This window comes from Chelmon rostratus, chromosome 23 (genome assembly GCF_017976325.1).
Source record: "Chelmon rostratus isolate fCheRos1 chromosome 23, fCheRos1.pri, whole genome shotgun sequence".
Taxonomy (NCBI): domain Eukaryota; kingdom Metazoa; phylum Chordata; class Actinopteri; order Chaetodontiformes; family Chaetodontidae; genus Chelmon; species Chelmon rostratus.
The window spans coordinates 5,185,696-5,199,913 of NC_055680.1; the positions used below are offsets into that span (position 1 = coordinate 5,185,696).

Below are 14,218 nucleotides of genomic sequence, written 5' to 3' on the forward strand. Positions count from 1 at the left end.
AAGCTGCAGACAACGTTAACGACTAGCTAACGAACGTAGCGGAGCGTTGAGCAGCTAAAGAGCCAGACATTTCCCTCAGGGGTGTGGACGCCAAAAACAAAACAGGAGATGGTGTCATTGTGTTGTGTTCGTAGATTGTTCCATTCATTTCATACTCATTCATACACTTCCCTTTAACGACCTGTTCTCTGTGATTTGCTGTCTTGTCAGCGAAAATACGACTTGGATTGTTGACCTGCTGCCGAGTTGTACGTTCCTTTGTAAACATGCATTATCCTGCTGAGCTTGCAAGCTCAGGAGACACTGCGCTGCCTTATTTTCCTTTTAAAAACAGTCTTTTTAGTGTAGATGCTGGAAAAATGGCGTGTGATGTTGTACTCTTCAAGAGACTCGTGACAGATCCGTCATTCTGCCTTTTCTCCACCTCAGTGAGACGTATTCAGCTGTCCATTCGGTGCTATATGCTCAGCATTCACTGTCGACTTGCCCCTTTTCACAGCACTCTTTTGCAGCAGAGGGGATATCGACTGTTCTGAGCAATGGTGACATTGTTACAGCCTAGCTGAGGGCCTCATAATAAGAACATTACTGCACCATCTATTCGAATTTGTTAACAGGCAGGAGACATTTCAGGTCAACAAATTAAGCACCAGAATTGTATAACTTGCAGATTTGTGGGTCAGATTACAGCGTTTGACAGGCTGGCTCTGGCCCACAGCCTATGGCCCTAGTTTAACCAGGCCCTCTCGTAATGATGAGCGCCACATGCGAGCCAGAGGCTGCAGGTTTGAGTCCTGTGACCGTGCCAGAGCCTCGAAGCGTGCTGCCGAACACCTCACTGGTTTGCATGCTGCGCGCTGCTGTGATAATAAATGTCTGCTAAAAGCCCGGATTGTACCCAATTGAATAATGTTTAGTCATGGAAGCCGTCTGAGCAACTTTTTGTGCTTATATCTGCAATGATGCAAAGTGACAAAGCCCTGTAGCAAAACAGCCTGCAGTAAACAGGCTGGTCAAGAATTGGAAAATACAATTTTTTTGGATTGTATTGTCCTTGAGAGGTTTTTCGGCGGCGCACGTTTAGATGAGAAATAGCAAGTGAGCGAGGGAGTGGGAGATGAAGGGGTTTATACCGGTCTGCCACTGAACGACCTGTGTGGTCCCCCTCCTTCTCTCTGTCTCCCGGGATTGAGGAAAAACATACTCCTGATGACATGAATCATGGATGAGCTGTGCATCAGTGTGTGTGTGTGTGTGTGCACGTATGTGTGAGAAAGTCCTTGATATGGTATTTCTGGGAATCCAGTTCCTTTAGTTTTATGTTTTTAAGAGTGATGGTGTGTGCTACCCGCATGGGTATCTTCTGTATGGCTCTCTTGCCATGTTCCTCCCACCAATCCCCCCACTTTCCTTCCTCCCTCTCTACTTCATCAATCACTTAAGCTCTCCCGCTGCTCACAGCAAAGCTGGACCTATTACGCCCTCTAATTGAGCCAATTAGCTGTTAAACACTCAGATGCACCCCGAAATTCTGGAGGTCCCTCCTGGCGCGCTCACTCCTGCCAGGACCTTGGATTTTTACCCGGGATTCTGGCTCGTGTGCGCCCCTGGCGTCCTCCGCGCCTGCCCGAGCTTGAGGTGCAAGTTTAGGGCGAGACAAGTCCGGTTGGCCCCCTCCCTGGGCCTTTGGATGTGGGTCTATTGAGAGATTCCAGTGAAGCAGCGCCTCTGAAGGGTCTCTGCTGACCGGAGAGAAGCTTTTCATTAACACCAGGATCTGTTTCCTCTTCATCTGCATTCTCACTTCTCATCTCTATTTTGTCTCTCACTATCCCCGCTCTCTCTTCAATCCCCCGCCTCTCTATCTCCCAATCTCCCACTTTCTTTTATGTGTTTTGGAGGATGAAAGTTCAGTGGTAGATGCTGGTGTGTGTGTGTGGGTGGATGGGTGGAGGGCTCGCCCCTGTGTGCAGTGCAAAGCCAGTCTGGCCTCTAGACTCTCCGAGGTTTTAATTAGAGCACGCTTCGTGCTGCCCGCTCCTCCGTGAGAGGACACGCTCCCAGATGCACACACGGGTGCGTGGGCAGAACAACACAGTCCACAGTGAGAGGAACAAAGGCAGACACCAATATATTTAGGCTGAACGCACCGTACCAAAAGAAGACAATGAGCGATTACAGACGCTGCGGACTCGCTCACAATTACCGCCCTCTGAAAGAGCACAAATCTGCCTTTCACTGCAGCTTTCCCATACAAGTTGGAGCGCTCCCCTCAGAAATCGTGTTGTACATAAGAAACTTTATTATTACATGAACGAGCCTCCTTATTTGTGTGTGTTACATCAGTTTGAGTGAGTCTTCTCGCCTGCTCATCGGCCTATATACTCTAATTATTTGCCGTTTTGCCTCAGGACACTTAACTCCCATGCTCTCAAATTCAAACAGCTTCATCGGCAGTGGGAGAGAGGCGGAGGGGGGGACACAACAAAAACACAGGGGCGCTTCAGCGAGTGCAGGCGATGCAATAATATGGTTAATGATGACTTTAAATGGGACAATTATGGCGTGGTGATAAAGCAAGAGAGAGCGTGAAGGAGAGGAAGAGGCAATGGTGAATTTTAAAAATCAGATAAGACTGAAAGAAATTAAACGTGTGTGTGTGTGTGTGTGAACATCAAAGAAGCGTCTCACTTTTTTCCTGCACAGCCTTCATTACTGCTAGGGTGTGTGTCCCCACCCGGTGCATAACACCACCCAGCAATGTTGTGACTGTATAATCTCCATGCCTCATGCATTTCTGACTGGGTCTGTTACATGAGGATTTGCACATTTGCGCAGTAGATTACATGAATGGGCGTACAGTGTGTGGGCACTCATTCATGTGTGGGTCATTTAAGGCTTACCGCGTGCACGTGTGCGCCTTTGTGCTCTGCGTGTAGCCCGCAAGTGTCCCGGGCTGTTATAAGCTGCTTACAGGCGCGCATTACTGAACTTTGAACTTACTGGGCAGTGAAAGGCTCACCCTGATCTGTGGCCTCGACTCCTCGTCTGCGCCGTTTGCTGCACTTTCATCTCCAGCGCCGAAACCTTTAAGAAATGAATAGCCATAAATATTGAGGCATCAGTGGCAGCGTTGCCACAGGAAGACTTGATGTGGTGGCGTGACTGCATCAGCTGCAGTACATTAGCGCTCTACAGAGACGTGAGCGTGTTAGGAGTAAGCAGGTTAAACACAGTTCACCAGGGGGGATTTGGTGCATGTCCTCACGCAGGTCAGACCAGGACGCCGTGAGCTAACCCCAATTTAGAGTTTTCATCCATAATAGAAAAGATGAGTCGTGCAGAAATGTGCACTCATCATGGAGTATACATTAGATTTGTGCGGGTCAGATAACGTATAAAACCAGAGCGAGTAAAATGTGATCATGGGCTTCCTCTACGCGCTGGAGAACTGCGTATTTTAGCCTGTGATGTAATCAAGTGAAGCGAAACATGGTGATCACCGCATGAAATGTTCCCAAAATGAGGCCTATTGACTTGATCTCGACAATACTGTCTGTTGAGGCTCGTTTCATTTCCACTGCTTTCATTTCAAGAAATGTTTTTCACTTGGCAGCAGTTGAAGGGAAAGTGTCGCACCGACAACATTTAATGGAATATATTTCTGTTCGAGATAAGCTGTAATCTCTCTCATCTTCCTCTCTCCCTCGTCCCCCTTTGCCTCCTTCTCTGTCCTTCTGTTTTTTTCTCCATGTATCACTGTCCTTTAAATATCTTCCCTCCTCTTTCTCTGTTTCATTCTGCAGAATTCAGTGGCTCCAAATCAAACGATCTGGATTATAGCGGGCCAGTAGGGATGGAACGTAACAGAACCATGGCCGGGGAAGTGTTTCGGATCGCCCTTGCTCAGAATCAGCACTGAACTGGCACCCACACCGAGGTCAGACCTCCTCCTCCAGCACCCCAAGGACCCTTCTTTACCCCGACAACTGCTTTGCCCTTCATCTCACCCACATTCAGCGCTCCTGGTCTCGAACAAACCTCCAAAAAAAAAGCCCCTTATAGTCTTTCTTGGTCTGCTTGCTTTTGTTTTTTTAATCCCTCTCTTATGCTTTACCTTCCCGACTCTCGGTTATAATCCACATTCGCTCATAAAAACACAGGAGTACTCCAAAAAAAACAGACTAGGAGCAGGTGGCTGAACAGTATGAATCCAGTCATGTACCCCCTTCCCCTTCCTTTTAGTAAGCAAAGTTGGCGGGGTTTGTTGTCCAGGACACGCCCCCTTAGTCTCATGACAGACTGGTGCCTAATGGGTGCGCTAGGCCTCATCCTGCTCTTCAGCCTGGCCTCTAGCCAGAAAATAGACCCTTCCAAACACCCCATAGTCACCACCAACTACGGCAAGCTCAGAGGCATCAAGAAGGACTTGAACAACGAGATCCTGGGCCCTGTGGAGCAGTACCTGGGTGTCCCCTACGCCACCGCGCCCATCGGCGACCGACGCTTTCAGCCGCCCGAAGCCCCGGGATCCTGGCAGGAGATCCGCAACGCCACCCAGTTCGCCCCCGTGTGCCCTCAGAATGTCCACGGCGTGCTCCCGGAGATCATGCTGCCCGTGTGGTTCACAGACAACCTGGACGTGGCGGCGGGTTACATCCAGAACCAGAGCGAGGACTGCCTCTACCTCAATATCTACGTGCCCACGGAGGATGGTGAGTGGACAGTACTACATGAAGGGTTGGTGTAGGCTGGGAAATGAGGGATTTAGAGGGTAACATGGAGAACAATGAACAGATAATTGACTGTTCGCTAAGCCCCGTCCCCTTAGCTGCTTTTTCTGTGCCTGTCAAGCTTTTGTAAATACTCGCTTGGTGGCTGCATACATTGAGGCAAAAGCTACATATCACAGGCACAAACTCAGTATAAACATAACACTATCGCTTGTTTGGCTGGAGGTCGGAGTGTCAACTTCTCCACATCCAATATAGAGCAGCACAGAGTAGCTAATGTTAGCCTACACAGCTCTCACACAGTGGGGGAATACTGCTGCTGCTTTATATATGGAGTAGGACTCTTACTGCAGCACCATGTGCACAGCCTCAACATGTGGGGAAATGTAAAGCTTGACAGGCCTTTTGTGCCTTGTTGCGGTCTCCAGGCAATGACTGGACAGGCGCTGTTCAGGGGCGGGTTTTAGCAAACGGTCAATAAGGACCACTTATCAGTGGAAAGAGCCGAGGGACGTTCACTTAATGTTGAAAAATGTCTGGAAAACTCTTGTGACTGTTTTCTTTTGTAGGTCCGTGCACTTCTTTAAACACCATTAATATTGCATATGCTTCTTGTGGATCATGAACGGTGGGCTGTGAATGAGGGAGGAGGGGAAGGGTTATATAAAAAAACAACAACAACATGCAGAATATTCCACGGAGGGTTAAAGAATTTTTCAATTACCCTTCCCTGGTTTTACAGTACGTTCCATCTGAGATGTTAGAAAACAAGACAAAGGCCAGGGCTGAAGCCATTTTCAGGTGCTTTATGAGAAAAGGATTAGGTGACATTTGACTTTTCTGACTTTTTTTTTTACCATCAAGAACCCTCTTCTCTCAACTCAGATCTTACTGCAGATGTCTTTGTCTGCCCGGGCGCTATTAGGGGTGTCAGCAATAAATGAGAAATATTTCCATTTTGTCGGCAGGTGTGATACGAAGAATAGAAACTTCCTTCACCCCCCCATCCCTCTCTCTCCTTGCCTGGGGTTTTGCAAGACGTGTTTCACATCTCTTCATTTTTCCACCTCTAATGTAAGCTGCACAAAGCCAGCACCTCTCACAGAGTAAAGGCCATAAGCATTATGCAGGCGGGGTCCACATGCAGGAAGTGTTTTTTAACATGGTTTGATGGAGGTCATCAGAAAGCAGCTTTCAAGCAGCATCGGACTAACAGAGTGTGTGTAACTGCGACAGTATCGGCGTGTGTGTGCCTTTGTGTTTGTTTTCATCTGTGTTTATTCTACTGTCTATAATGCACATTGGTGTGCGTCAGCATAGTGAAGAAGCACTGATTTCCACTCTGAACTTTTTCTTCACTCTAACACATTTCAGTCTCCCTTTCAGTGCTTGACTGGACTGGATTTTTTTTTTATAGCCCTTCACAGCTCAACACTTCCTTCCGCCTCTCGACTCTAACACCGCAGCCTCAGCCATCAGCAGCCCGTCATTGCCACTTATAGGTCCTCGGGCACGTATAGAACACTATACATCAGGGCTTGAGTCATTTCGCACCGCCACATGGCTTGTTTTTCTTCCTGTTTTCTGAGATGTGTGGCTCGGTGGAAACGCAAGTGCCATAACGCGGAGGGATGTACACACACTAGCACCCACACGCTTATACACTGTCCCACTGGTGCACGGTGCGCTCTTTGGAAATGTCGCATAGTTGTAAAATACCTTCCAATAATGACCTTCATTCATCAACATGAACGATCACCCAGCATCATTAGCATAATACTGTATCAGGCAGTGTGTGGGCAGATGTTTAATGATTTAAGAATATAAAACCAACATTGCACATATGTGTAAGTCAGATAAATATGTCTTGTTTCATCCCTCATCATCATCATTGCTGGTATATTTATGGTGGCCAAGTCAGGCATGACAACGCTAGCCTCAGCGCTCCTGCAGCAGCCTCAGGGGTGTCTTGGGGAGGGAGGAGAGGTGAAGAAACAAGGAAAGCAGACATGAGGAGAGAGGAAGAGGAGAGGAAAGAAGGAAAGGAGAGGAGGCGAAGAGAGGAGAGGAGACGAGAAAAGGAGGAAACAATGAGTGGAAAGAGGAGAAGACGCAAGGGGAATGGGAGGACGCAAGCAGAGGAGAGGAGAAAAGGAGATTGAAGGAAAAAAGAAGAGGAACAAAGAAGCAAGATGAGGAATCAAGGAAAAGATAGGAAAGGAAAGGGGAAGGAGAAGAGGTGAAAAAAGAGGAGGAAACAAGAAAAGCAGATGGGGAGATCATAAGATGGGAGGAAGCAAGGCAGGAGAGGAAACAAGAAAAGCAGACGTGGACAGAAGGAGGTAGGAGGAAACAATAAGAGGAAAGAGAGGGAGAGGAAGCAAGGTGAGGGGAAGAAAACAAACAGAGGAGAGGAGAGTGGAGGAAACAAAGGAGAGGACAGAAAACTAGGAGAAGAGGAGAGAGGGGGATCAGAGGCAAGGAAAGGAAAGGAAAGGAGAGGAGACCAGAAAAGTGGGAAGCCGAGAAAGCTTTTGGGCAGCAGATCAAAAATCACAACTTGCTGTCCATGGGGACTGTCAGCTCAGCTCATTGTCACACAGCACAACACCAAGTTGAATATGTTCCCATCCTGACACACATGCACACCCATTCGCTGCCACCTCCTCTTGCCTTGTCGTTGAGTCTATGACTTGGATTCTTCTTACTTTTCAAACTTGAACGCTGCAGCTCTCAGAGTCTCCTGAGGCTTTTTTAGGGCACCCTTAAGACAGAATCCTTAAAAACCTCCTCTAATTTTAAGTGGATTAAGCCTCCAGAATTACTTCTTAATGCTGCTATCAGTGCAAATGGAGGAAAGTGGGACACTCTGACATGGATGTGTGTGTTGCTTCATAAACAAATACGCTAACATTTGGTGGTTACTCATGGCTTCTTAATTAATACTTAAGTACTTAGTAAATTGCTAAGCTAGCCATGTGTTTTTCTTTTTTTTTCATTAGTTCCATGGCACTCAGGAATAAATATGTTTCGGAATTTGTAATTCTTTCGGAGCAAACCAAGAAAGGAAGCTAATCACCTTATATTAAATGATACAAAATTACACTTGTTACTATGTGATTAGCAGAAGCTTAATCTAATATGTAAATGAGGATTTTAGTGCTTTTAAATTTTATTACGTTCATTATATAAATATTTTAGCGCCTGGAATGATATTTCTCTGTTCTTTCTTCATCAGTCTTAAGTTTAACATCGTTCTGAACTGACTCAAACAAAAAAAGTTGTGGCACATAATACACAGAACAAGTGCTTTCTTATGTTACCACCTAAAGCCAATGAGGGTTTTGCCTGGTTTGCTTTAGTTGTAACTCCCCAGGAATGAATTGATGGTTACTGGCACACCTCTGCAATGTAAAGTGTTCACCATAAACACAGCTTGTTTCCTTGTCCCTGTGGTTGTACGGTGTGTCAGGCCTTAGGACCCAGGGGAACTGGTTTTGCCCTCCTGCAGGTTGCTCCCTCACCAAATGAAGGAAGGGAGGGGCTCCACCAGTTCCCCTGGAGATGACATCCCATAAATCATAGCGAGAGGTTTTCATCTGGCTCCTGCAGAGTCACGGCGGATCGATGGATCAGGGGAAGGGAGGGAAGGACCGGCCGGCTGCTGCTGCCTCAGGCCCGCAGACAGGCCGCATGCTTCTCTAAGCAGTCAGTAGCCCCTAACACAGAGCAAGGCTTCATGGTAAATAAGTCGGAGTGGATGGACTCAGCAGCCCCTCAATGGGAACTCGCTGCAAACATTCACCAACAGTCATTTATCTGAGCTCTGTGCAGTTAGACTGAAGGCATAGAAGTGATGGGGAAACCATTGCTTACCTGTTATCAGCAACAGATTAGTTAAGAAGAAGAAGGCTCATCTCATCAGGAGACCCACAACACCGACTGAAGCGTGTACACCACCCATGTAGCGTCTACACCTGCCATGTAGCGTCTACAGCGGCCACGTAGCGTCTACAGTGGCCACGTAGCCTGTACACCTGTCGCATAGCGTCTAAAGCGGCCACGTAGCATCTACACCTGTCGCATAGCGTCTACAGCGGCCACGTAGCGTCTACAGCGGCCACGTAGCGTCTACACCAGCCGCATGGCGTCTACAGCGGCTACGTAGCGTTTACACCGGCCACGTAGCGTCTACAGCAGCCACAGAGCGTCCAAACCTGCTGCATGGCGTCCTCACCAGCCACGTAGCCTGTCGCGTCTAAAGCGTCCACGTAGCGTCTTCACTTGCCACATAGCGTCTACAGCGGCCACGTAGCGTCTACCCTAGCTGCATGGCGTCTACACAAGCCACGTAGTGTCTACACCAGCCAAATAGCCTCTACGTCTGCCGCATAGTGTCTACACCTGCTGCGTAGCATCTACACCGGCCTTGCAGCGTGCTCACCAGCAGCGTAGCATCTTTACTGGCTGTGGAGTATCCTCGAGCTTCATCCCTTTACATTCACACCTTCGACCTTTTCCCACATGCGCGTGTAAACACTTGATTTAAAACCCGCTCAGCCAGGCAGTTTCCTACTTTATCACATCTGTAGAACCAGCAGACTGATATCAATATCAGCGCCTGTGCGCCTTTACGTTTGTATTCAGCTCTGGCTCTCTTACTATCTGTATGTGCACATTGGTATGTATGTCAGTACAGTGATGCAGCACTGATTTCCACAGTGAACATTTTCTTCCCTCTGACACGTTTCAGCCTCGCGTTCGGCGCTGACTCTTGACTGCACTGTTTTTTTCGCCCCTCGCAGCTCGACACCTTTCCTCGCGCCTCTCCGCTCCGGCACTGCAGCCTCGGCCCTCAACAGCCCGCCTTTGGCGCGGGCATTTTACGAGTTTATCACAACCAAGCAAATGGTTCATCCCATTGTTTCATTGATTATTATTGAGAGTCTTTCCATATTTTGCCATGGCTGTTTTCGATCATGTGGAAGATGGATTGCATTTCCTGAAGGGAACTGCAGTTTTTATACTGAGATGCATTGTTTTTGTCTCCTTCAAACACTTTCTGGTTCGTGTAGGGCTGCTGCCCTTCTGTTACCCTAACCAGCACATGCATGTGGCACAACCCAAAACAACCTCTCAGATGACATTTTTCCACAGGTTCTTAACAAGAAACAGCAATCACAAGCAGCTGAATGTGGGACCAAAATGCACAGATAAGAGTTGCTTATGAAATGCTGACATCCTGCTTGTGGCTGTTCAGTCCTTAATTATTTAGGAGGATGGAATTATTGATCTAAAAATGCTGTCTACACCAGACGAGCATGGATCTTGAACAAACTGAGACAGACTCCACCATGCTTGGAAGAACTTTATTGGTGGTAGGCTCGGGTTTAACCCTGATAAGCCTTTACAAATTGCCTTTTAAGCTGCTAGTTCTATTCAATTAGTCCTGTTTGAGGAGGGCATACATCGGGTTTGCCAGATATTCCTCCGGGATTTGAACTGCTAACCTCAGCGTTGTCATGCTTCTTGGGATGAGCTGCAGGGTGCGAGCTGGGGGTCTCATAAATTATTCCATCCGGTACTTCATCTATCTCCATGCATCAAGCTCAAACTCCCACATCTCGCCATTCTGCAATATTTCAATTTTCTGAGGAGATTCGTCAAGAGGGGGTTCGATACTAATACGATATTGCGCCTGGCGGCCGAGGACTGCAACATCGTCATCGCCGAAGAGCTACAGATGAGTAAATATATAAAAGAGATAAAACAAACAGATAAATCATGCAAAGAGAGAGAGAGAGGTGCCAGCAATGCAGCCGTAGAAATATGATATACTATATTGCTTCTGATGCTGGAGAAATCCTTAATTATTGTGCTCCATCTCTTTCTCCTGCCAGCCCCAGCTCATACCCTCTAAAGAAACAGAATGGGGTGGAAATAGACCTCCATCTTTCTGCAGGCAGAACACACTTCCCGCTTCCCAAGGGACTCATGAAACTCTGTCTTTCTCTCCCTCACACACACACACACATCATATATCGCATACCCAAAAGTTTTCTTTGATGTGAGCGTGCTCGGCAGAACTGAAGGAGACAAAACACAGCCCCCGATAAAGAGACAAGGACAGAGTGAGAAGTGCAGTAGATTTGAGGTTCGGCATCTCCAGGTAGTTGTCGTTTCTTAGAGGATGGGGGTCAGAACAGAGGGCCTCTCCCAGCCCGCGGTCCAAGCCTTACAAATCAAACCTGACCGAGTTCGTCTTTGCTTTGGCGCCTCCTCTCATGTCTCACCTCCCCTTGGCTCCCCCCTCTGTGCTCTCTGCCCTGTCCTGAGGCACTGTGGAGCAGACAGCGACCGGAGTGCTTGGTGTGAGGCTTCGTCTTACTGTGGGAGGTGCTGAGGGTGGAGGGAGAATCGCATCAGCCAGGGTCGGTCACTTGCTTTGATCTTTTCCATTCATCTAGGATAAACCCATGCATACCCAGAAAAGACCACCAACAGCCACTGAACACTGAGAGCCTCCTGGTTGTTAAAAACTCTGCTTCAATCATGTGTGTGAAAACATTAGCCCCGGATAATAGTTAGGGCGAAGCAAAATAAGCCTCTCTCCGAGCCAAAACCTGCTAACACGAAGATGATGTGAGACTGAATGAATAAGTGAAACAAATTCAGGATGATTATTGGGCCACTTTAGGATAATTGGATAGGAAATTGTATTCATCCCATGTGCTTTAATAAACCTGGTTGGACGTCCTGGAATCTTTCTCCTTTTAACCCCCGTTCATACCTGGAGAGCTTTCCTTCTTAACTGTTTTCACTTGGTATTAGTTTATGAAATTGTTTTTTAAATTTGCCTTCAATCCAGTTCCAGGCAGCAATGAAATGTCTTAAAAAGCATTAAGTTCAGCTCGCAGGACCCTGTGGATAACCTTGTGAGGGTGTGGCGCTTTCGTGTGTGTGCACGCGTGGATGCAAAGGCACGAGCCTGTGTCCGGTGTGGAAGCTGACTGACAGGTTGTGTTCACACGAGTGGAACATGAGCGAGCATCATTTCTAACAAAAAGAAAATGACGTTACACATCGCATTTACTCAGTTCAAAGGAGGAAGCTGCTCAATGATGGCAGCTGGAGAAACAGTTTTTTCTCACTCAGCCTGATAACTGGACTAAAATGAAGAAACTGATGAAATATCTGCGCAGTATTGGACGAGATGAAAAATAGAAGTTAAGTGTCAAAAGGGACATTACTAACAAAAAGTGTAGTTTGCCTAATCCGACGTGACGTTTGTGGTGTCTGGAAATGGTGGCAGAGTGAGACCTCATACATTTGCTGTGCTCAGGAGCAGCTAGCTCGGGTCTGACGATCATCAGCGTGACAAATTCAGGGCGTTTCTCTCCTTCCGAGATCAGAGATACCAGAAACAGGCGTATACATTTATATTCCAAGTAAAATTGATTTAATGTAGATTTTCTAGATATATGAAAAGTTTCACTTTGAAAGCATTCAAGATGTCAGTAAAGATTCAAAGATGGTTTCTCAAAGGAAACAGAACTCCATCTCTGTTTAATATTTGCAAAAAATAAAGACAAAATCTGGACAGTAACATCAGTCTTTTCAACACAGACCCACCATTTCCAATACGAGCCATGAGCTGAGAGGAGGAGCGGGTTTTTAAATTGCTCCCTGCTAAGCTGGTGCAGCCGGTGGGTTTGATGGACTGCTGAAATGGAGGAAAGGTTATTAGAAATGTGTCCAGGACGACTGAGGCTGACGTGTCTTACAAGACAAATCATAACTGCGCAGACAAAGAGGAGAGTTGAGAAGCAGCAGAATTAGGCGTGAGTACGGGAGCCAGTGTGTGGAGGAGCTCTGTCAAGAACAGATCATCTTAATATTGTGTAGCGTGTGATGGATTCTCAGATCTTGCAGAGTGTGTCTGGATTTGAAAGCAGAATATCCTTGTGGGATGCAGGCCAATTATATAATTGGCTGCTGCTTTAAAAGTTTTGGACTGTTTCAGCGTGAATGTGCCTTTGTTTCAGGCTGGGAACATCTGAAGTGTAACTGTGTTGTAAAAATCTCCGTAGATATTGATAATGACTGTAATTGGAGGAATTATTCGCATTTTCTCTCAGCGTCTTTACTTGTTGTGGATGCAAGCGAATGCAGCTGTTTCATAGTGCAATTACATGACGGAGACACTGCCAGATTATTACACTGATCACGTTTTGAACCCTCCAGTTCAACCCTGACGGAGGCTGAGAAGCAAGTGTGGTTAGTGAGAGACACCGAAATAAAGAGAGGGTGAGAGCCAGGGAGGAGAGGAGGGAGGGAGGGAGGGAGGTTTAAGAAGAGGAGAATTTAGATTGAAGACACGAGAAGGGGGGAAGTGGGACAGAGGGGTTGTCTTGGCAACCATCCACCACTTCCTGTATCTTGTTGTCAGGGTGCGCATCAAAGGCCACATGCATTTTGCCTTTGCACTAGACTCTGAATGAAGGAATTAGCAAGGGCTCAGTTCCAGCTATTTATAGCCTGTAAGCCAGAGAGATGGAGAGAAAGAGGAGGAATGAGGAGGGCGTGTGTGTGTGTGTGTGTGTGTGGATGGATGCATACGTGGGTTGGTTTCAGCATTCAGTGGGGGTGCCAACGCATGTGTATGCACGTGCATGCCCGTCACATGATCCTAATAATCTCTGCGGTGTGTTTTTGCGCGTTGCGTCACATTCATGTGGGTCATCGGTTTGATCGCCCCCCCTCGGTTCCCCCACTCAGATCATATGATCTCTCTTCTTCCTGCATCACCACACTTTTCATCCCACCTCTGTTCGCTTTACATTCCCACCATTTCGCCTTTCTGCCGTTCTCCCCAAGCGCACCCACCCCCCCTCGTCCCGCCTGAAATTCTCACAAGGTCCCAGGCGTCACCATATGCTTTGGATGAGCAATGAAGGCAGAAATAGGATTTAGCTGGAGACGGTCCATTTAAATGATCATTTTAGCCTCAGGAGAGTGAATCGACTTTACAGCAGTACTTAAATAATAAGCTCTCAGGCTTTGACTATCCGTGTTCGTTTGGCTTGATTTCTGTTGCAGCGCTCCAGAACAATCTGGGATATCATTTGATTTAACTTGGGGATTGATGAAGTAAATCTAATGGGATTTGATGAAGTCTGATGTACCCCGTACTATCAATTAGACATTCCATTACAAATAAGCTCCCACCCACAGGTGGTGCAGCGGCTCCGAGTCATGCTAAGCAACACCAGCGTCATTCAAGTTCATTTATTTATCATTCTACAACTCAGGGTTATCTAACACGATGCAAGTTGTAGTGCCTTTCCGCTACTCACGAAACAAAAATTACAAAAACGGATGAATAAATAATAGGCCATAAAAATAAACTATTATTTATGGTGGAGTGTGGAGGATGAGCTCAGCCTGAAGACAGAATCTGCTCTGCAGTCTGGTGGTATGGCAGC

General features: G+C 47.1%; 1 protein-coding gene across 6 annotated transcripts in view; it reads left to right on the plus strand.

Annotated features, from left to right (window-relative positions):
• Positions 1 to 4,207: 4,207 nt before the first annotated feature.
• Positions 4,208 to 14,218, plus strand: part of nlgn2a (neuroligin 2a) — a 102,111-nt gene continuing 92,100 nt past the window's right edge. For 2 of the 6 annotated variants that reach the window (XM_041964656.1, XM_041964657.1), the window contains exon 1: positions 4,208 to 4,715. In XM_041964656.1, coding sequence (XP_041820590.1) covers positions 4,208 to 4,715 — 508 coding nt within the window. Of the gene's footprint in view, positions 4,727 to 7,108; positions 7,152 to 12,336; positions 12,345 to 14,218 lie in introns of all 6 variants that reach the window. The other 4 variants (XM_041964658.1, XM_041964659.1, XM_041964661.1 and 1 more) reach the window with 4 other exon arrangements.